Source organism: Helianthus annuus, chromosome 3 (assembly GCF_002127325.2).
Source record: "Helianthus annuus cultivar XRQ/B chromosome 3, HanXRQr2.0-SUNRISE, whole genome shotgun sequence".
NCBI lineage: Eukaryota > Viridiplantae > Streptophyta > Magnoliopsida > Asterales > Asteraceae > Helianthus > Helianthus annuus.
This window is the reverse complement of record NC_035435.2, coordinates 91,952,197-91,976,388: the sequence shown is the minus strand read 5'-3', so window position 1 is coordinate 91,976,388 and position 24,192 is coordinate 91,952,197. Positions and strand designations below refer to the sequence as shown.

The 24,192-nt window shown below is 36.6% G+C and overlaps 2 protein-coding genes and 1 long non-coding RNA gene across 3 annotated transcripts; 2 read left to right on the top strand and 1 right to left on the bottom strand.

Moving 5' to 3' along the window:
- Nucleotides 1–10,962: 10,962 nt before the first annotated feature.
- On the top strand, nt 10,963–12,573 carry LOC118490163. Its single transcript, XR_004888435.1, has 3 exons — nt 10,963–11,261; nt 11,640–11,738; nt 12,083–12,573. It is a non-coding gene; the product is annotated as an uncharacterized LOC118490163 (long non-coding RNA).
- Nucleotides 12,574–16,391: 3,818 nt separating this feature from the next.
- Nucleotides 16,392–18,064, top strand: LOC110929195 (probable polygalacturonase). The gene is made up of 4 exons (XM_035987478.1): nt 16,392–16,442; nt 16,518–16,592; nt 16,669–16,786; nt 17,492–18,064. The coding sequence occupies exons 3-4, from the start codon at nt 16,669–16,671 to the stop codon at nt 17,617–17,619; spliced, it is 246 nt and encodes an 81-aa protein (XP_035843371.1). The 5' UTR covers nt 16,392–16,442; nt 16,518–16,592; the 3' UTR covers nt 17,620–18,064.
- Nucleotides 18,065–20,186: 2,122 nt separating this feature from the next.
- Nucleotides 20,187–21,446, bottom strand: LOC110931651. The gene is made up of 3 exons (XM_022175037.1): nt 20,891–21,446; nt 20,709–20,836; nt 20,187–20,567 (listed from the first exon to the last, which is right to left on the bottom strand). The coding sequence occupies exons 1-3, from the start codon at nt 21,444–21,446 to the stop codon at nt 20,187–20,189; spliced, it is 1,065 nt and encodes a 354-aa protein (XP_022030729.1).
- Nucleotides 21,447–24,192: the final 2,746 nt, after the last annotated feature.

Below are 24,192 nucleotides of genomic sequence, written 5' to 3'. Positions count from 1 at the left end.
AGCCGTTTTAGCGGGAGGGAAATACTTACGGGAGGGAAATACTTATATAGAAATTTTTGGGCTAGTTCATCCCAGGTGTTTACCGATCCAACTGGGAGGGCGTTGAGCCAAGCTTTTGCTCGGTCTTTTAGTGAAAAAGGAAACATTCGGAGGCGGATGGCATCATTTGATGCTCCATTGATCCGAAAGGTATCACATATTTCTAAGAAATTAGTAATATGTAGATGGGGATCCTCGTCCGCAAGCCCATGAAAGGTTGCAGAGTTTTGAAGCATCTGTATCAAATGTGGCCGAAGTGCGAAGTTGTTGGCTTCAACATTCGGTGCATTGATAGCGGCGCCGAGATTACCTACGGTGGGTCGTAGGTAATCCATGAGGGTACGTTGGTCCGCCATTGGAAGTGGGTCCCCCGAAACCTTCTCTTGGTTTTTAGCTTTTAGTCTTTTTCTGAGAAAGCGTTCAGGTTCTTCTAGAGGTTCTTTTATGTCTTTATTAGAACTGGAGCTCATACACTACGCAGAGGTGGCGTCTGGTTCCAAGTCCTGCAACAAAAACAAAAAAGAATGTTGGTCAGAAAGTTCACCACGGCCCCGTGCTCAGTGAACTCGGCCCGTGGTCGGAGTTACAGTGATTGTTTTTCGGATTCCTGTTACTGGGAAGTTGGACACGTCCCCGTGTTGCACCGACACGGCCCCGTGGTCAGCCTTCTATAACTCGGAAAATTAAAAACTGCAAGTAACACTGCTGGGCACGGCCCGTGTCCGACCAGGCACGACCCGTGCTGAGCTCTGCAGAAGCTGAAAAATTTAAGAAAATCCTAAAAATAAAAAGAAAATAAAAAAAATGATTAAGCCGTTGATTCCTAACTTTCTTAAAATCCTTGTGTCCCCGGCAACGGCGCCAAAAACTTGATGTGTGCGAGGTGTTATATATATTAGATGTGTATTTTAAGCCCTTTTTACACTTTTAATCAAGTTTTAAATTTATAAAACACGGTATTTACTAACACTAAACACACATATGGGCAAGTGCACCCATCGCGGACGTAGTATAGTGTTGGTAAGATACCAAGGTCGTCCAAGGACACAAGAGCTTTTAGTACCGGTTTATCCTCAATGTCTAATCAAATCAAAATGTTAGAAAAAGATTTTAAACTAAGAAAATAAAACTAACTAAAATGCTGAAAAATAAAATAAAAATAAAAACAGATAGACAAGATGAATCACTTGGATCCAACTCGTGTGTTAGTGTAACCTTTGATTATTTTCGCACTTTTGCACTTGTTTAAGAGATTATCTTAGTTATTGTAGAAGGCCCCTCTTTTGAAGGCGACGTTACCCTCAACCCAGTAGTTTGAGTCAGCAAGGATACAATCCTAAAGGGTCGGATTATTGAAAGATAATTAATTAAGTTATTAATGCATAATGTGGTAGGCCCCTCTTTTGAAGGCGACGTTACCCTCGGCTAAGTAGTCTGAGTCAGCAGGGATACAGTCCTAAGTAGCCGGGTTAAAGTTTTAATAGTAGTTTAACTTATGAGGGGATCAAAGAGTTTGGACCCCCGCCATCCAATACCTTTGGGTATTGAAGGAGGTCCTACTAAATCTGACCCAGGTCCTTTGCAGGATCTATACACTAAACAATGGCAAGACTCTTACCAAACCGTTCCCTTAACCCCTGACCAGGTAGCCAGCATACCTCCATATAGACCGTGGAGATATGAATGGTGAAAATCTTTTATTTTATATAGACAGTAAAATAACGCCAAGACACCACGGACAAACGATAAGGAAGAATCACCTTCAACATAAGAAACTAGTAATTAAAGTCATTAATACAAAACCAATTAAAAAGTGCAAAAGATTAAAAATAAAGTGTATTACACTAAACACTTGTCTTCACCAAGTGATGTAAGAGACTTAGGCAAACATGGCCTTTGATTGTCAAGAACTCTTACGATCAATCTTGGATCCCGAGACGACTCACACACTCCATGATGGACAATGGATGATGGTGGTGGATGATGGTGTTATGGTGGTGGTGGGTGGTGGGTGAAGTGTGAGAGAGGTGGTGTGCCAAGGGATGAGTTGCAAGAGCTCCAAGCACTCCTATTTATAGGCTGGACAGAAGCCTGGGCATGGCCCCGTGTCCATCTGACACTCTCTCTCTTCATTAATTGTAATTCGCAATTACAATAAATGCGCCTGCAGCAACTTGACCACGCCCCCGTGTCCGCTGGGCACGCCCCCGTGTCCGCTGGGCACGGCCCCGTGGTGGGCAATAGAAGCTTCTATAGGTTTGCTGCTTCTTGGGCACGGCCCTGTGCTCGCTGAGCACGGGCGTGTTCAGTCTTCTGGCTTCTCTGTTTTGCTTGGGGAGATGTTGTCGGGGGGTCGGGCATATCACTTTTGTTCCCTTTCTTGTATTTATGTTAGATTTTGCTGTCTTTTTGCTTCTTTTGTTATTTTGAGCTCATTTAATCCTGAAAATACAAAAGAAAGACAAAAGCATACTTTTCCAACATTAGTACTAAAAAAGGGTTAGTTTTAAGCCACAACTGATGTAATTTATATGTTGCATTTTGTGCACATCAATGTATGTATGTATGTATGTATGTATGTATGTATGTATGTATGTATGTATGTATGTATGTATGTATGTATGTATGTATGTATGTATGTATGTATGTATGTATGTATGTATGTATGTATGTATGTATGTATGTATGTATGTATGTATGTATGTATGTATGTATGTATGTATGTATGTATGTATGTATGTATGTATGTATGTATGTATGTATGTATGTATGTATGTATGTATGTTATGTATGTATGTATGTATGTATGTATGTATGTATGTATGTATGTATGTATGTATGTATGTATGTATGTATGTATGTATGTATGTATGTATGTATGTATGTATGTATGTATGTATGTATGTATGTATGTATGTATGTATGTATGTATGTATGTATGTATGTTATGTATGTATGTATGTATGTATGTATGTATGTATGTATGTATGTATGTATGTATGTATGTATGTATGTATGTATGTATGTATGTATGTATGTATGTATGTATGTATGTATGTATGTATGTATGTATGTATGTATGTATGTATGTATGTATGTATGTATGTATGTATGTATGTATGTATGTATGTATGTATGTATGTAGTATGTATGTATGTATGTATGTATGTATGTATGTATGTATGTATGTATGTATGTATGTATGTATGTATGTATGTATGTATGTATGTATGTATGTATGTATTGTAGGTCCCTGTTTCGGGATCGAACCCGTGATTTTCATGATTATGTTCAAAGATGGAAGAGATAAGAGATGATAAACAAACAACTTTGTATTAATCCGGTAGTAAAACATTACAAGTCGGCCCGATTACATGATACCGAACTAATACCAAAGGAGTATACATTCGGGAGAGATCAAGTGGTGATCTCTCCCAGACACACTGAAGCTCACAGGGAACTCTCAAATGAGCTCCCCTTCTCTCTTGGTCTTGCAAATGACAAAGTGTTGGTATTTATACCCAACACAGGTTGTACGGTCGAAGGATCAAACTGACCGATCGATAGATCATCTGTCGATCACTCAGCTTTCGAAAGATACACATATACCTCGAAGGATGACATATCCTTCGAGGTCCATCTTCATCTGTCGATGGATATCTTTCGAGCTCATCGAAGGATATACACACAATCCTTCGATGCCTTATCCTTCGACACCAAACATTATACAACCATAATTTGTCTAGCAAACACATACGGTCAACCGAATAACCCTCTCGTTTGACCACTTCAAACGAGCGGGTCTATACACGTTCGATAGACCGTTTCACTAACTATTACAAATTCAGCGTACGATAATAACTAATCTATTCGACAAGCATCGGACACAAAATCTGCATCAACAAATTCCCCCTTGTCCGTTGCTGTCGAATGCTGAAAATGCAACTGCAATCGATCTTCAGTCAAGTATTCATCTTCTCTGTGTAAACAAATTCCCCCTTGACCGATGATCCAGGTAAGTAGTATCTTGATGCTCATTGTATAATATTTCACCCTCAAAGTACGCGTATCCGTGTTGAGTGTTGTGCAATTTCCTCAAAAGGCTCAATTGACCGATCTTCCGCTGATCTTCCAATACTCCAACCGGCATTTGATAAGGGTTCCATTCTTTAACAACTGCATCAAGTCTTGATCTTCAAGCATACTACATTGATAGAGATTTAGAAAATCACAAACTCTACCACCTATGATTGCGTTTAGAAATTTACCGAAGAAATTCAACATATGAAAATTTTTATCCCCCCATTTCTTTGGTAAAATCTCTAAACCTTAACAGATTCTTTCCACTTCAAAGAAACTGTCGTCAAATATTCACCAATTCCCTCCACTGAGCGGAACTGTCATTTTTGGCCCATAATAGTCGCGTTACCATTTTTGCCATTTGCATCGGTAACCGTGACTACCCCACATTTTTCAACAATCAAGTTTTCATCATCTCTTGTTTTCATCATGCCGCATCATCCCGCGCGCTCCCAAAACCCATACGAATTTTGACCTTGCTATTAGGAGCGCGATTCAAATCAACTCCGCAAATACCCGACCCCACTCCAAGTGAATTAAATGAGCAATCAGTAACAATCTGACTGATCTCATAATAAAAATTCAATCCAATGGGGCCCAACTTGTTACCCTTTTAATTCATGTAGGCCCAATCAATGAGCAGTTTGCCTAAAACCATCGACACTTTAAACATTGAAAAGCAAAGCAAATCAATTTTATAAACAAACTATCCACCACCCAATTTCCATTCGGCCCAAATGAATTCTTTATACAAAAAGGCCCAATAGTCAATAACCCTAACTTCAACATTCAGCCGACAATTTCACTTTGTCTCATCCATTCTTCACTTTCCTCGATACACAACAAGCAGCCAACATTCCCTTTCACAGTCTCTCTCTCTCTCCTCAAAAGTCAACAACCCTAAATTTTAAAAACATCACAGCCGCCATTCACAGCCGGTGATATCATTCGAGCATATGGATCTTTCGATACATAAACAACTGGTAAACATCATCTTCATGTCTGACTTCATGTCTGATCCTTCGAATAACAGATGATCTTTCGAGATAAAGCACAGATAGTTGATCCTTCGAAGAACAGATGATCTTTCTAAACCACTGTTTGATCTTTCGAAATAGTTTTGACCCTTCGAGGTTGTTAAGGAATAGAGATGATCTTTCGAAATCTTTCTTGATAACCCTTCGAAGCCAAAGCAATGAACAGGGCTGATCTTTCAAGAATATCAAGATGACCCTTCGAAAATAGTTGGGTTGACCCTTCGAGGAGCTACTTTGACCTTTCGAAGTTTTGATCTGACCCTTCGAAAATTTGCCTGATCTTTCGAATTTTTGATCTGACCCTTCGAAAGTGAATGATGACCCTTCGAGGAATTGTTTTGACCTTTCGAAGTTGTTGTGGGTGGAAGTTGATCCTTCGAAGTTCTTTACATCTTTCAAAATATGAAGATATGAAGAACATCAAGAACACAATACGGTGTAAATTTGCAGATTCGATGAAAACACTTTGTAAACGATTTTTGATGATGATAACTTGAATATTTAGGAGAAAAACATAAAACCCAACACTCGTTTTAGCGCAGATCTGAATATTCGGGTCTAGATCTGAGTTTTTCTCATTTTCACCATTTTTTACATCTTGAACAAAAACGCACAAAAATCACAGATCTAGAGCACATGTGACTTAGTAAACGGTTAGTTTTACTAAATCGGGCACCATGGCTCTGATACCAATTGTAGGTCCCTGTTTCGGGATCGAACCCGTGATTTTCATGATTATGTTCAAAGATGGAAGAGATAAGAGATGATAAACAAACAACTTTGTATTAATCCGGTAGTAAAACATTACAAGTCGGCCCGATTACATGATAACCGAACTAATACCAAAGGAGTATACATTCGGGGAGAGATCAAATGGTGATCTCTCCCAGACACACTGAAGCTCACAGGGAACTCTCAAATGAGCTCCCCTTCTCTCTTGGTCTTGCAAATGACAAAGTGTTGGTATTTATACCCAACACAGGTTGTACGGTCGAAGGATCAAACTGACCGATCGATAGATCATCTGTCGATCACTCAGCTTTCGAAAGATACACATATACCTCGAAGGATGACATATCCTTCGAGGTCCATCTTCATCTGTCGATGGATATCTTTCGAGCTCATCGAAGTATATACACACAATCCTTCGATGCCTTATCCTTCGACACCAAACATTATACAACCATAATTTGTCTAGCAAACACACACGGTCAACCGAATAACCCTCTCGTTTGACCACTTCAAACGAGCGGGTCTATACACGTTCGATAGACCGTTTCACTAACTATTACAAATTCAGCTTACAATAATAACTAATCTATTCGACAAGCATCGGACACAAAATCTGCATCAACAAATTCCCCCTTGTCCGTTGCTGTCGAATGCTGAAAATGCAACTGCAATCGATCTTCAGTCAAGTATTCATCTTCTCTGTGTAAACAAATTCCCCCTTGACCGATGATCCAGGTAAGTAGTATCTTGATGCTCATTGTATAATATTTCCCCCTCAAAGTACGCGTATCCGTGTTGAGTGTTGTGCAATTTCCTCAAAAGGCTCAATTGACCGATCTTCCGCTGATCTTCCAATACTCCAACCGGCATTTGATAAGGGTTCCATTCTTTAACAACTGCATCAAGTCTTGATCTTCAAGCATACTACATTGATAGAGATTTAGAAAATCACAAACTCTACCACCTATGATTGCGTTTAGAAATTTACCGAAGAAATTCAACATATGAAAATTTTTATCCCCCCATTTCTTTGGTAAAATCTCTAAACCTTAACAGATTCTTTCCACTTCAAAGAAACTGTCGTCAAATATTCACCAATTCCCTCCACTGAGCGGAACTGTCATTTTTGGCCCATAATAGTCGCGTTACCATTTTTGCCATTTGCATCGGTAACCGTGACTACCCCACATTTTTCAACAATCAAGTTTTCATCATCTCTTGTTTTCGTCATGCCGCATCATCCCGCGCGCTCCCAAAACCCATACGAATTTTGACCTTGCTATTAGGAGCGCGATTCAAATCAACTCCGCAAATACCCGACCCCACTCCAAGTGAATTAAATGAGCAATCAGTAACAATCTGACTGATCTCATAATAAAAATTCAATCCAATGGGGCCCAACTTGTTACCCTTTTAATTCATGTAGGCCCAATCAATGAGCAGTTTGCCTAAAACCATCGACACTTTAAACATTGAAAAGCAAAGCAAATCAATTTTATAAACAAACTATCCACCACCCAATTTCCATTCGGCCCAAATGAATTCTTTATACAAAAAGGCCCAATAGTCAATAACCCTAACTTCAACATTCAGCCGACAATTTCACTTTGTCTCATCCATTCTTCACTTTCCTCGATACACAACAAGCAGCCAACATTCCCTTTCACAGTCTCTCTCTCTCTCCTCAAAAGTCAACAACCCTAAATTTTAAAAACATCACAGCCGCCATTCACAGCCGGTGATATCATTCGAGCATATGGATCTTTCGATACATAAACAACTGGTAAACATCATCTTCATGTCTGACTTCATGTCTGATCCTTCGAATAACAGATGATCTTTCGAGATAAAGCACAGATAGTTGATCCTTCGAAGAACAGATGATCTTTCTAAACCACTGTTTGATCTTTCGAAATAGTTTTGACCCTTCGAGGTTGTTAAGGAATAGAGATGATCTTTCGAAATCTTTCTTGATAACCCTTCGAAGCCAAAGCAATGAACAGGGCTGATCTTTCAAGAATATCAAGATGACCCTTCGAAAATAGTTGGGTTGACCCTTCGAGGAGCTACTTTGACCTTTCGAAGTTTTGATCTGACCCTTCGAAAATTTGCCTGATCTTTCGAATTTTTGATCTGACCCTTCGAAAGTGAATGATGACCCTTCGAGGAATTGTTTTGACCTTTCGAAGTTGTTGTGGGTGGAAGTTGATCCTTCGAAGTTCTTTACATCTTTCAAAATATGAAGATATGAAGAACATCAAGAACACAGTACGGTGTAAATTTGCAGATTCGATGAAAACACTTTGTAAACGATTTTTGATGATGATAACTTGAATATTTAGGAGAAAAACATAAAACCCAACACTCGTTTTAGCACAGATCTGAATATTCGGGTCCAGATCTGAGTTTTTCTCAATTTCACCATTTTTTACATCTTGAACAAAAACGCACAAAAATCACAGATCTAGAGCACATGTGACTTAGTAAACGGTTAGTTTTACTAAATCGGGCACCATGGCTCTGATACCAATTGTAGGTCCCTGTTTCGGGATCGAACCCGTGATTTTCATGATTATGTTCAAAGATGGAAGAGATAAGAGATGATAAACAAACAACTTTGTATTAATCCGGTAGTAAAACATTACAAGTCGGCCCGATTACATGATAACCGAACTAATACCAAAGGAGTATACATTCGGGGAGAGATCAAATGGTGATCTCTCCCAGACACACTGAAGCTCACAGGGAACTCTCAAATGAGCTCCCCTTCTCTCTTGGTCTTGCAAATGACAAAGTGTTGGTATTTATACCCAACACAGGTTGTACGGTCGAAGGATCAAACTGACCGATCGATAGATCATCTGTCGATCACTCAGCTTTCGAAAGATACACATATACCTCGAAGGATGACATATCCTTCGAGGTCCATCTTCATCTGTCGATGGATATCTTTCGAGCTCATCGAAGGATATACACACAATCCTTCGATGCCTTATCCTTCGACACCAAACATTATACAACCATAATTTGTCTAGCAAACACACACGGTCAACCGAATAACCCTCTCGTTTGACCACTTCAAACGAGCGGGTCTATACACGTTCGATAGACCGTTTCACTAACTATTACAAATTCAGCGTACAATAATAACTAATCTATTCGACAAGCATCGGACACAAAATCTGCATCAACATGTATGTATGTATGTATGTATGTATGTATGTATGTATGTATGTATGTATGTATGTATGTATGTATGTATGTATGTATGTAAATCACTTAACCCACCCCCCACCGACACCCCCCAAAAACCTAAACCCACCACCCCACCCCCTAAAAACCTAAATTCACCCTCCCACCAAAAGCCTAAACCCCCAACCCCCACCCCTAAAAACCTAAACACATCGCCCCCCCTTCCCGAAAACCTAAAACTAAACTCTAAACATAAACCCGAAAAATCTAACCCCCACCCCCCAAAAAGTTAAACCCCCATCCCCACACAGCCAAAAACCTAATCCTAATCCGAAACCTCCAAAAAACCTAACCCTAAAAGCTAAACTAAACTCAAAAGCTAATTTTAAGTATGTAATGCATATGTGTAGTACACATATAATGCAAATGTGCAGTACAAGTTTTTTTTTAAAAAAAAAAATTATATATAAAAATAGCGATTTTTTATAAAAAAGATTGTAAAAAAAGTTGGTATGTTTTTAGGCTTTTTTAGTTAGTTTTCTAGTTTTCTTATTTATATGTAGTTTTCTCATGATCCTCTCCATATATATATATATATATATATATATATATTCTAACACAATAAAGTTATTTGCTTATGTGTCATTTATACATAAGCCTACTCTATTTTGTCATCAAGTGGAACCTTCTCCATTCATTATTCAAACAAAACTAGAATTACGACCCGCCGCAATGCGGCGGGGATTCTTTAGTTATAACTAAGTCGATTTAGAACCCGCACGTTATGTTGAACCTGTCAAACGGGGAAAAAATAGACGATGTAAAAACGTTCGCCCACACACGTACGCTGAGTCGTGTTAACTCGTAAAATTTAGAACGAAACATAAAAACGTTAAACCAAAGACGCACGTTGCGATATGTTAAGTCACAAAATTTAGAACGAAGTATAAAGCGAAAAATTTGTAGAAAATGAAAACTATAAAGGACCAAAGTTGTAAGTAAAAAAAAGTTGTGAGGATAGATTGCAAAATATAAAAAGTTTTAAAAGTAAAAAAATCATTTTTTTTTGAAAAACCTCCAAAGCCAAGGTTACAACAACCATATACATAATCATTTTTTCTTTGAAAACCCATAAAGCCAAGATAACAACACATATATGCATAAATATGTTGCTTCTTTATAGTGTTTTAATTTTAATAACTAAGTTGATCAATGACCCACGCGTTGTGACGAACCTGTAAGATGAAAAACAATAGACGTAAAAAAGTTTTAAAAGTAAAAAAATCATTTTTTTTTTGAAAAACCTTCAAAGCCAAGGTTACAACAACCATATACATAATCATTTTTTCTTTGAAAATCCATAAAGCCAAGATAACAACACATATATGCATAAATATGTTAGCTTCTTTATAGTGTTTTAATTTTAATAACTAAGTTGATAAATGACCCACGCGTCGTGACGAACCTGTAAGATGAAAAACAATAGACGTAAAAACCTTGAACTACACATAGACGCTGTGCCGTGTTAACTCGCAAAATTATGAACAAAACGTAAAAACGTTAAACCACGCAAGCACGTTGCTCCGTAGTAACTCGTAAAATTTAGTACGAAACATAAATCAAAAATTTGCAAAAGATTAAAAGTAGGAAAATTGTGAGGTTAAATTGTAAAAGAAGAAAAGTTTTGGCTTTAAGGTGAATAAAATCAATTTTGTAAGTGAAATTTGCAATAAATAGAAAGAATTGGGTTGAAAAGTAAAAATTCTTATTTTTTTTTTAAAACCATCCAAAGCCAAGGGTACAACTACCCTAAGCCTAAAGATGTTGCTAATTATAGAGTGTATAATGTATAATTTATAGAGTGTATAATGTATAATTAATTACACATGGCAAGTTCCTTTCTTTATCACTCACTCGACACCCTAATCTCCACTCCAGCATCATCTACGGCGATTCTCCTCTTTCACTCAGATATTCAAAACACCCAAGGCCGCTCACGATTTCAACCTCTTAACTTCGTCTTCTTCAATACAAACTCTGTCGTCCATCTTGCTGAGACAAACAGAGTCCAAACCCTAGCGAAGAGAAATCGGTTCGCCCGTTCCGATTCAGGTTGCGGCAAACATTGAAGGCAAACACTGATCTTTATGCGATTGTTATGCTTGCTATTAGGTGCAACAGGTTAGGGTTTCCAATTACTGATCTTTATGCGATTGTGATGCTTGCTATTTTTTTATTGCTGAGAGCCTGAGACTGTTCAATTAAGCTAGACGAATAGTCCTAAAATTGTTCGATTAGGTTAGATCTATGCTTGATTAGGTAAGGTCCTAAAATTTCATCTCTTTGTGCAATTTTATAAAGTTATATGTTATTATTAACTATTATACAAATTATAGGAGCTTATTTTTTAGAACTTAGTGTATTTAGGGATTGGATTCAAGTATGAGTTTCAAAAATTTGGCAATAAGTTATATTTGGATATTTAAAGAAGTGTTTTTTAGAAATTAGACCAGTAATCATACTTGTGAAGAGTTTTGATCAAGCTTTAAATTGATTCAGGTGACTCCAAGAGTTCATCTGATGGTCAAAAACCAGTGCAGTTACAGATTGTGTGCTCTTTGGAATGCCATAGTGGTCAAGGATGCCAAAAATAGATAGGTAAATCGAGGTTTCTTTTTTAGATTTTTTTCTACTGACCCATTAGAAATAAACATAACCTGTTAAAAAGAAAAAGAAACCAGAATTGTGAAATAAGCATAACATGTTTAACCCCATTCAAATGCATCATTTACATAAAACATAAGTGTATAACCACCCTTCTAATTGTTATTTAAGTATGTTATTTGAATGGGGTTTATACGATAGGCTATGGACTTCAGATAATTTCGAAAGGTAGGTTAACGCTTTTGATTTCTGGCAATCTTAAATTTCGAATGCATTTCTCAGTTGACATTTATTTCATTCGGTATCCCTCAATCGTTGTCGTCTAATCTGTTAAAAAGGCTATGGACTTTCGATGGATTCCAATACGATTTAGCTATAATCGAACCCTGCTTGATGTTATATCATAATCTGTTTGACGATGGCGATAATGTTAATCCCTTTGCTGTAAGTTAACATTTATGCTTTCATTTTCAAATTGATCGTTAAGACTTAAGTCATCAGTTTAGTACAAATCTTTTGCGGCTCTTCATAGTCATAGCCGCCTCATCCTTCATATGCATATATAGTGCTTGTTGAGTTCCATTATGTTTTCTTAAATCCTCCCCCTAAACATCAATATATTATTTAAAGTTCAGATTGATATTGTAACTTAGCTTTGAGGTAATTAACATTAGTTTGACATATTATCTTAATTGACATACTATAATGTTATATTTAAAGTTTGTCTGTTGCATTCTCACCGTATAGAGTTTCTTGATTGTTGAATTTTTTAAATCCTTTTTACCAAAAGGTTTCATCTAATCTTAACAAGCCTTTTGTCGTTTTAATTATCAAGGGCATATTTGCATTGATGGTCTTTTGGTTGAATAAAAGGTAAATGTTGAAAAGTTGAAATTTATACGCCCTTTCAAGAGAATCCAAGGTGCAATATAAGAAGCAACAAAGACAAATCTAGGGGTGCTAAACGGGGAGTGTTCGCGGGTTCAACCCAACTCATATTTTATCAGGTAACAATAGTCTCTTTTAATGTAATCGAACAAGACTAAATTGTTTTGGGTCACCTTCAAGTAGAAATACTTTAATTTGTAAAAAAGTTACAAAATTTTGTTTTGTGTTAGTTAAAGTAAGCAAGTATATTATGGAAAAAAATAAACGATAAAAAGAAATGAGGATCATGCTTTATAATTTAACGTAATTAGTCTATATATGTTTGTACGTTTAGTTGTAAATTTGAAAATTTAAAGTACTAATATTAAATAAAAACTTCGGGTAAATGGGTCGTGTTCATAATATTGAATATTGTTTCCACTGCGCATGTTAAATTTTCATCTCTGACCCACTAACCTGTGAACAAGAACTGTTTAATACTCTACTTTCTATATTTGAATATGAGATATATGGACCTGTAATCACTATTAATAATGTTGAATATTGTTTCCACCACGCATGGTAGAAGCAAAAAATACATGTTCGGCTTGATCCATGATTCTGAACTGAGATTAACTACTAAATGTCCTGCAAGGATTCAACAGTTTGTCAATAATATTGCAAATTTGCATAGAAATCTTATTTCCATCTTTATGATCAATCTTGTGCTTTTTATCCTTGGTGATAGTGCTGTTGGGGTCAGTTAGTCAATAAGATTGCAAAAGTTTTTGTTTTGTGAAGCAACTGCAGTGGTCATGAGGAAATGTTTTGATATTTCAACGTAGACCCGGGGACAAATCTTTCACTCACTGAGACAATTCATGGGTTATTATTTTTGTGTGTGTGTGTGTGTGTGTGTGTGTGTGAAATGGTCATTTGCCACTTTACAACCATATATATATATATATATATATACTACCTTAATAAGCATATAGGAAGGACAAAAATGGTCATTTGCCACTTTACAACCATATATATATATATATATACTACCTTAATAAGCATATAGGAAGGACAAAAATGGTCATTTGCCACTTTACAACCATTTGAAGCACATTGTACAAACATCTCAAGCACAAATGTGTTGAAAGTACCTTTTCAACACATGCAGAACTCTTGGGCGGGATATCTAATTTGTGGGCGGGATTTCAAAATTCAAACACCGATTGTCAGATCTATCTTTTCTTCATCTAATCACGCCTCTCTCTCCTTTTCTCTTGCTTTTTCCTCTTTTCTCCTAAATCTCAGGCTTTTTCCCTTTTGTGTTGAACACCGATGATTTGAAGAAATCCCATTCGATTCGCAGCTCATGAACATTGATTTGAAGAAATCCCCACCGATTTGCAGGTTTGTTCTCGCACGTGGCACTTTCGGCACCGTCACCTCCTCTCAAATTTCACTTTCGGTACAGTTTCATCCAATTTTGATTCTTTGTTAAGATTAATCTTATAATTTATCACTAGCTTTCTCTTTTTGGTTTTGGTTACAAGGTTGAACAGCGGCAGTGACAATTAGGGTGTTAAGATCTAGGGTTCCGACAAAAACGGAGATGGTTACCGCTGGATTTCATATAGATCTGGTGGCGATGACTAGATTATTGATGAGGTTTTGGTTGGAATTCGCGACTGCATGCTCAAGTTTAGGAAAACAAGGGTTTGGTAAGTAGAGATTCCGGAGATATATGGCATAAACAAGCTTTCTATAACAACAAGGTAAGAACCAACACCAGTAAATCATTTATTTTCTTCAATTTCAGGTAAAATAGGGGACTTTGGTTGCTGTTTTTTTTTCAGAAGTAGAAGGCGGAGGTGCTGCTAGGCCCCAACACCAGTAAATCATTTATTTTCTTCAATTTTGTGAAATTGATCTGGGTATTGTTACTGTTAGTCTACCTGTACAGAATCCGATTAGGTGTTGATGTTGAATTTGAATTGGGGGTAGTCTTTTTTTGTTTGTTTGATTGTTGATTAAACCCTTTATGACAGAATTATTAAATTTGCAAGTTGTTATGCTGTTATAGATTGTTTATTTTTTCTACTTTTTTATTAGATCTGTGAATTTAAAGTGTAAACTTTTATATATCTGCTCTGTTGTAGTTCATAAAACTACTTTTGATTGGGATTTTATTCCAAACAGGTGATCTGACTGCTCTTTTTGCTATTTTTATGTTTGTGTGTGTGTTTAGGTGTGTTTATGTGTGTTTTTTTTTTGTTTTTCTCTGTTAAGTTTGTACAATAAAAAGAATCTTTTGATCATAATCGAAACAAATACGAACAAATAAATCTTTAAAAGACCATTTTTAAGATAAAGTTTGATACTTTAATGTTCATTATGTTTAGTTTAGTTGTCTGCTGTTCATAAATCTATAGTTTAGTCTCATGGTGTTCGTTTCATAGTTTTCGGGCCTTAAAGCTGAAAATTTCAAGCCTAAGAAGATTAGATATGATTTTGATTATTACTCTTATCAGAACTAATATGGTTCTATTAGATAAATCATGAATGATGTAATTTCTAAGTTGATTTTGTGTTTTTTTCAGGATAGAAGGTATATTCGCATGACGGTTGATGATCCTGTGAGTAATTAAGGTGGTATTAATTGCATACTTTCTTGATTTGGGTTCATTGTGATCCATGGGGATCTTCGAAGAAATGGGATTTTACGAAATCTTGATTTCCTTTCGGCTCCCAACTGCGATGGAGAACGGGCTCCAGAAACCGAACAAGACGCACCCATGGAGGAAGATTACAGTGAGAAGAAATGGACGTTGATGAGCTTGAAAGGAGGATGCGGCGAGACCGGATGCTTTTAAGGTGGCTCAAAGATCAAAGCAAAGGTAAAGACGTCGATAACACCAAACAACGTCAGTCTCAAGAACAAGCGCGACCTATGTAGTTAATATCCCGATATATCAACCGATATATCAGTGATATATCGGTTATCGGTCCTCTACCGAGATAGCGGTACAAAATATTGGTCAGAATATCGGTACCGATAATATCAGCGATATTGTCCGATATTTGACCAATATAGGACCGATATTTGATCGATAAGTCACCGATTTTCCCGATATCAGTACCATTCTTCTTATTTCTACCGTTCATTTTTCTTCTTATTGCTGCTATTAGTGTTTTAAGTCTTAATTGTAAGTTGGTATTGTTAAATGTTAGTGTTTTAAGTCTTAGTCAGTTCTTACTTATTACAATTGTTAGTGTTAAATTGCTATATATATAAATTTAGCATGAAATTAAAATTACCGATATCCCATCGATATCCGACCGCGATAACCGATATCTCAAATATCGGTCCTTAACCGATATCCGATATTTTACTGCATTAACTACTTAGAGCGCGACGCAAGAAGATGTCGTGTGCCCAAGATGGGATCTTGAAGTACATGCTTAAAATCTTGGAAGTTTGCAAGGCTCAAGGGTTTGTTTACGGAATCATTCCGGAAAACTGGAAGCCCGTTAGCGGGGCGTCTGATAATCTCCGGGCCTGGTGGAAGGAAAAATATCTAGCATTTGCCCGTTATATTAAACATGCTCAGCTTCTCCCTATCGTATGATTAGATACTCTTAGGGAATCAGTTTTTCTCTTTTGATCGTATGATTAGATACTCTTATCTAGCATTTGCCCTTTATATTAAACATGCTCAACTGTTGGTTGTTTTTTGATGGGGAGAAGCTGAGCTAATCTCATCTATTGTTACATTTTTCAAGCGGATTGGGATAACTGCTAAAGATGTTGGCTTCAAGATATCTAGCAGAAAGGTGTCAGATTGTCTTCATTTATTTGGCTGTAATTATGACATTTTTATTGAATCTGTTTTGTTTCTTTCACCACAGGTTCTACAGGAAGTGCTAAGTTTGTATTCTGTACCAGAAGCTTCGTTTGCCAAAGCTTGCATCATCATAGATAAGGTCAGCACTTAAATGCAGAACTGGATCCGCTTTTGTATGTTTTTGTTTTTAAATGATTTATTTTAATTGGAAAAAGATGGGGAAAATACCCATGGAGGAGATCAAGAAAGAGCTGAAGTTGGTTGATTTATCAAATGAAGCTATTGAGGATCTATTGCAAGTTCTTTCCATGAAGTCTTTAACGGAGTTGGAAGGTACTTTTTGTTGCTAAATAGCAAGTAGGGGTGAACAAATAAGTGAATAACCGAATTAACCAAATTGTAGCTGACTTAACCGGATCGAACTTCTAACCGATGGTTCGGTTAAGTCACAACAGATTAACTGAAAGTTATGACTTATGGTTTTGGTGTGTGGCATAGCCGCATAGCTGAATTAACCGAACCGAACCAATTATACATATAGCCCAACTGTTTAACAAATTACTTATGAATCGCTTGAATTTAAGAGTTAAATTTCTTAGTTTAAAAATTTTAAAATGTTGTTGGTTAACTGGACATAAAACCGACCGTGTGTTAAAAGCCGAAAACCGATGGTTAATAAATAACTAATAACCGAAAATTTCGCTTTCGGTTTTGGTGGGGTCTTAAAACTGAACCAAACCATCCCATGCACATCTCTATTAGACATGTCTATGACGCGTAGACTACGCATCTCAATTTTCTGAAATTTTGATCGAGTTAACTCGGATTATCTTCGAAGTCAAACTCAGTACGTTTGACTTGAATAATGCTTTCACTTTCGAGATTAAAAAATATGATCTTGGTAAAGTTTGCGACAAATATTTTTAATAATTATCTAACTAAATTCTTTTTCTTAAAGTAATGTAAATTAACTAAGCTTAATATCAAAGTCAAAGAGTAATATGTTTGACAGACTTGAATGAACTTCTATTCTTCCAGATTCTTGCACAAATACACGAATCGAGGACGGTTACATTGTGTCCGGGGACAATTGTGTAGCCGTGAAGAGCGGTTGGGACGAGTACGGGATCGCATACGGTATGCAGACCCAACAACTTGTAATCTGACGGCTCACGTGCATTTCACCAACGACTGCGGTCATTGCTTTAGGAAGTGAAATGTCGGGCGGCATTCAAGACGTCCGAGCCGAAGACGTAGCCATCAACTCCAAGTCAGGAGTCCGGATCAAAACCGGTGTCGGAAGAGGTGGGTTCGTGAAGGACATGTACGTAAAAGGGTTCACCATGCACACCATGAAATGGCCGTTTTGGATGATGGGGAACTACGGGTCCCACCTTGATGACAATTGGGACCCGAATGCGATCCCCGTTATCTAAAACATAAACTACCGAGACATGGTGGCGGAAAAATGTCACCATGGCGGCTAGATTGGAGGAAAAGTTGCCCAAGATGTTAAAGTTCATATGTGTTATTACAAACCAAACTACAATTTGAAATGTAAACTTTTGATTTCAGTATAATGAATTTGATCGTCATTAATCAGTTTGATCAGTTTGATGTAACTTGTGCATTAGACCTTGGGGGTTAAAACCTTGTACTTTGTACCTCAGGGTCAAAATGATTTAGCACCTGGTAACCGAATTGGTGCGACTGGCCGACGCGTATTTAAAATCACTTGTTACGATCAAACTCATTCTGACTCGAGCCTGTTTCAAATCACTATCCAATCTTAGGCTACTTGGTGTGGGAGGAGGCAAGTCCTTGGAGGATACCCTCCTTCAAGCTTGTTTCAAACCACCACGAATCCTAGATAAATGTTGTTGCTCATGGCGCAATGGTTTGACGGTTTAAAGGAATGGTCATCACTTCCTTCCACATGGAAGGACTTGGACTGTTAGTCAACTTCAACTTCGGTTTAACCGATCTGAAAACTCATCATTTTTATTACAAAAGTAATAATAATGCAGTATGGCTTGGTATGAATGTATGTATTCTTTTATTTCAACTTAATTTTAATCAAAATTTGAATTTAGATAAAGATGGTTGAAACTAATAATCATTCTCAAAGCTACAAGTTTAATAATCAAACAGTAGTTGCTTATGAATAAGTGTTGTGTTTTCCGTTGCATCATGAACTTGGTTTTGATTATGGCTCAAAACCGAACCGCCCCGCCCTAAACTCACCAACCTAAGTGATATGTTTCCCGCCGCATCGCGCGGGTAAACGACTAGTATACATATATATAGGGAGAAAATCATGCGAGAACCACCTCTTATTGTGAGAACCGCGAGAACCAATGTGAACACACCAAAAATGCCTAAAAATAGCTAAAAATCACACAAAAAAAAATTTTTGTTTAATATTTTTTATATAAAAATCGCTACTTTTCGAAGCCAAAAAAATTTTAAAAAAATATATTTTTTTCCACTAAAAGTAGCGATTTGAGCATAAAAAATAATAAAAAAAAAATTTAGATTTTTTTTTAAATTTTTTTAGGTTTCTTGGGGTTTAGTTTTTAGCATTTTAGCTTGGGGGGGGGGGGGTTTAGGTTTTTTGGGGGTTTTAGCTTTTAGCATTTAGCTTTGGGAGGGGGGGGGGTTAGGTTTTTTTTTTTTTTTTAGGGGGGGGGTGGGGGTTAGGTTTTTTTAGGTTTTTTTTTTAGCTATTTTAGGTTGTGTTCATATTGGTTCTCACAATAAGGGTGGTTCTCGCATGAGCCCCTCCCTATATATATATATATATATATATATATATATATATATATATATATATATATAGGGTAGGGCTAGGTAGAAAACCCTAAAAATTTGAGAAAACCCTAGAAAACCCAACCTCTCGACTTTTTTTTTTTAAAAAAAATAACACATGTAATATACATGTTTTTAAGAGTTTTGGGCCAAAAAAATCAAAAAAGCGCCGAGTGTTTTTTTTTTTTTAAAAAATAAACAAGTTTCAGCACTTTTTTGTCTAACACCTGTTAGTGTCGAAAGTTGCTGAAAATTGTTTATTTTTTTTAAAAACATCCACTCGGCGTTTTTTTGATTTTTTTGGCTCAAAACTCTTAAAAACATGTATATTACATGTGTTATTTTTTTCAAAAAAAAAAGGTCGGGAGGTTGGGTTTTCTAGGGTTTTCTCAAATTTTTAGGGTTTTCTATCTAGCATTGTCCTATATATATATATATATATATATATATATATAGGTATATATATTTGAGACGATTGCAAAAATATAATATTTTCAAGTTGTCGTAAGAATATTCTTTTCGGAAAATCGACAAATTATTAAGTGTTAAATGATTCAAGAATACGTGTGTGTGCGCGCCTATGTTTATCCTAACACGCCTAACAAAATGCAAGTGAACAAAACGATTCCGGATCCTTACTTAGGGTATAAGGAGTGGTTAAACACTTTAAAGTGGCAAAACAAAAAACCGACCAATCAGAGCGCGCCATGTCAATTAGGCAAAAGTGTTTAAACTTTGCTGAAAAGTGTTGGCATTGGTTTAAACACTTGCTGAAGTGGTAAACTTTTATTATTATTTTTTTTGGCAATAATTAATTTAATATAAATAGATTAAAAACAATAAAGTTTCATAAATTAAATTAAAAACATCAAAGTTACACTAAATTAAAAAACAATAAAATTACATTAGCATGAAACAATTTAAACTAGTCTTCGTCGGAATCGGCCAAAAGATGGGGTAAATCTTGACTTGCGAGATGATCTATGAGATCATGTTTGAGTCTCCAATGGGTGTCTTCATTCAACAACTCGCCCAACACCGTATCGTCTAGAGCCGGCTCGACCGGAGGATCCCGAATGTGCACCGGTGCTATCGCCTTTCCATCGTCTTTCAAAATCATGTTGTGTAAAATAATACACGTGTACACGACATTCCTAATTTTTTTAACCGATCTTGCTCGCATCGGTCGACTCAATACACCCCATTTCCCCTTCAAAACACCAAAAGCCCGTTCGACGTCTTTTCTTGCCGCCTCATGTTGCCTTTTGAATTTCTTTTCGTTTACTTCGTGAGGGTAAGGGATCGACTTCACAAACACGGACCACGAAGGGTAGATTCCATCCACGAGCAAATAACCACGTTTGTATAAATGGTTGTTAACGTAAAATGGACATTTTGGCGCGGTTCCATTTCGTTCCGTTAAAAATAACGGAGATTGTTGTAGAACATTGATATCGTTTTGAGAACCCGGTGGACCGGCAAAAGCATGCCAAAACCATAAGTCTTGAGAAGCAACCGCTTCGAGCATAATAGTCGGATATCTATGATCTCCTCGCATGTATTGGCCTCGATACTCTGTCGGACAAAAACGCCAAACAAAATGGGTGCAATCAAGGCTACCGAACATACCTGGAAGGTGATGTTTTTCCTTATGAGCTTGGTATAAAAGTGCCATGTCGTGGCTTGTCGGTCTACGTAAGAACTCTGGACCATATATTTTGCAAACCGTGTCACAAAAATATTCTAGGCACTCGCGGGAAGTTCTTTCGGCCATATGCAAGTACTCGTCGTTCTCGTCTGGAGTGTTTCCAGTTGCGAGCTGTTTAATAGCCGATGTCACCTTTTGCAAGGGCGTAAAGCCCTTCCTACCTCGCGCATCGGGGGCCTCTACAAACCACGGGTCGTTCTCTTCCACATCGGACACAATTTTTAGAAACAAACGTTTCGACATACGGAACCTATGCCGAAAGATATCTTCGTTGTACTTCGGGTCTTCGACAAAATAATCCGCCATGAGTGTCTCATGCCCCTCCTCACGTTGACGTTCAATATATCTCCTTCGGTTAGATGTGCCGGTATCTTGAAGTTCGGCTTCTTCGATGAGATTTTGAAAAAAAAGAATGCTACTATCGGATGAATCGTCGCTACTCATGGGTGGGAACCATAACGGGAGTTCATCCGCCATTTTGTAAGGTAAACCTTTAGAAGGAATTGGTTTGTATGAAGGAATTGGTTAAATGGTTTGTGATATATATATATAGTTTAATTTTAAAAAAAAAATTAATTTTTTTTTTAAACGGTCATATGACCGTTGGAGTGGCCCCCCCTTTTTCCAATTTCTTCTTCTCGCTTCGGTAATGCCTCGCCGCTTTACAACTTTTGCCGCGACCAAACTTGGTCGGTGGCGGTGTTTGCCGCGCGGCAAACGGGTTTGCCGCCCCCATCTCGCAACCACACCGTATCCCCTTATGGTGTGCTATTACTTTCGATGATGTAACGGATGTATGATTGAGTCAAAGGCTGAAGGCTAGGAATTGTGGTTAATTTTCATGTGGGAGAACAATTAAACTCGTCCGTAATGGTCACCTGGAAGATTGATTGAGTCTACTGAGGATCCAGAAAATATCGTAGAGATAACTAGGATTTGTTTGTGGTTTTGTACTATAAATAGAGCAATCTGGTCGACACAGGACTCACTTTTACACACTTACATAGTCACACAAACTCGCAATACGATGTGTAACACTTAGCAATCGCTCGATCATGCTCTATACTTGTAATATTTCGAATATCAATAATACCGGAGCTCGATAGTTTCCAGCTTCCGGGGTTTTTGTGCCGTCGATCATCTCTCATAGATATCAAGGGCTTTTCCCATGACAAATCGCTTGTGTTCATCTTTATTTACTGTTTTCATCGTTTATTCATTACATTTGCACTTGTTCATGTATACTTTATAATCTGGAATCTTGTTTTCTAAACCAAGGATACTGATAGTTATTCCAAGATCTTCAATCTAAAACTTACTATTTTGAAGAGCACACTACCTCACTTTCTAAATTTGGTTACTTAATTGATATTGTCATTTTTTTTATGAATACACAAACCATCTCAAAATTTTTCCATTTATGTATATTGTTTCCAATTGCAATGTTTGTGTACTGTGTAGTGTTTTACAATGTTAATCAATGAGAACAATTTGATATTTGTTATATATGTGTTTGCAATGGTGTGGCTAATCTATACTATGTGCAGATGTGTGTGATCAGTTAACACTAAAAAATGTCATTTAGTGACATACAAAAAGTGTCAGAAAACAACAAAAAAGTGCCACTAAAGACACCTGTAGGAATGTGTGGCACACAAAAAAATGTGCCACTAGAAGCTCTGACGCTAAGCCTTTTAGTGACACTTTTTCGATCTGCCGCACAAAGTCTTCAGGTTTTTAGTGGCATTTTTTTATCTGCCACTACAAACTTTTGGGCTTCTAATGACACATATTTTTTTTTGCCACAAAATCACATAAAATTAAATGCCATTGACATTTGTTATATGAATTTTTATTGATTACAAATATTATATATTTTCATTAAAAATAAAAAGAAAATTGTAAAATATAGAAATCATAGTATAATCACTTCAATTAAAAAGTTCAATCAATCTTCCAAATATTCCAATGTTTGCAAACAAAAGTCTAATAAGTGTCAACCTAGGTCTAAATATCAAACATACAAAACAAATAATTAATAAATGTTTGAAAAGAACCTCAAAACTTCATTACGTTCGTGAATCTCTTACACAATCTTGTTTGTGAGTAAAATAATCATCGTGTTAACCCTTTCTAAGCAATCATATTTTCCACTTCATAGTTCTCTGCACTTACTGCTTGTTATCGTCGCATCAACCAACTCACTATATTCAACATGAAATTTCACATTTAATGTTAAATTGATTAGATCTCATAACTATAGCTATAAAAGACGTAAGAGCAATTAATAAAACACAAATTCACTTCTTTTGACATCACTTTAAGCTCTTTAGCCAAAGATTGGGTAGTTTTTTCAATACCTCTAGTTGTCAGAATTGCCATCACCAAACGACAAGAGTGTTCATGATGAGAATGTTTACCCGTTAGTTTATAATGGGTCAAACTGAGTTATCTTCTATCTTAGACTGGTCAATTGGTGAAATGTGGTGAATGGGTTAATAAAGTCAAAAGATGCCCAAAATATATTCTTTAAGCATACAATCTCTTTAAGCATGCAATCTCTCTTTTTTAACTAATTATAACCCACTAACTAAAAGTTAAGCCTCTAGATGGAGTAAAAGAACATATACATACCTGTAATTAAGGTAGGCCCATAATTTCTTGTTCAGTAACAAAAAGCCACATAGAAAAAATGCATAATGTTATTTCTAGCCTAATTAGAAGTGAGATGTGTTAAAAAGAGTTACTTTGCATTATTAGCTAGTGCAAAAGATCATGAATGATCAAATCATTAATAGTTGGTATATAGGATAAAAATGTCAAAGTTGCCTTAAGATAAGTTATGTGGCATGGAGATATCAACTTGATAAATTAGCAAGAAAATAAAATCAAAGTTGATCATGAATGATCAAATCATTAATAGTTGGTATATAAAAAATAAATGTCAAAGTTGCCTTAAGATAAGTTATGTGGCATGGAGATATCAACTTGATAAATTAGCATGGATAGGTGATGTGATTTCAATATCTGAGATATAATTCTGTAACCTGGGGTTCCAGTTTCTTACCGGCCCTTTTTCTATATTTTTTTTAGAAGTTTCGCTGTTAAAAAAAACAAATATGGAAACAAAAACATTTATTTTCTAAAATATACCTGTAAGCTAGTATTGCTGATTTATAGAGTCCCTTAACTTGTCAACACCAACATCATCATCATCATTATT

What these genes read in the sequence shown, in the direction of transcription:
- LOC110929195 (XM_035987478.1), top strand. Translation starts at nt 16,669, where the DNA reads ATGGGGAAAATACCCATGGAGGAGATCAAGAAAGAGCTGAAGTTGGTT. An exon ending in GTCTTTAACGGAGTTGGAAG is followed by an intron (nt 16,787 to 17,491) that starts GTACTTTTTGTT and finishes CTATTCTTCCAG; the next exon opens with ATTCTTGCACAAATACACGA.
- LOC110931651 (XM_022175037.1), bottom strand. Translation starts at nt 21,446, where the DNA reads ATGGCGGATGAACTCCCGTTATGGTTCCCACCCATGAGTAGCGACGAT. An exon ending in GGAAAAACATCACCTTCCAG is followed by an intron (nt 20,837 to 20,890) that starts GTATGTTCGGTA and finishes TTTGTCCGACAG; the next exon opens with AGTATCGAGGCCAATACATG. An exon ending in GTTCTCAAAACGATATCAAT is followed by an intron (nt 20,568 to 20,708) that starts GTTCTACAACAA and finishes GTGTTTGTGAAG; the next exon opens with TCGATCCCTTACCCTCACGA.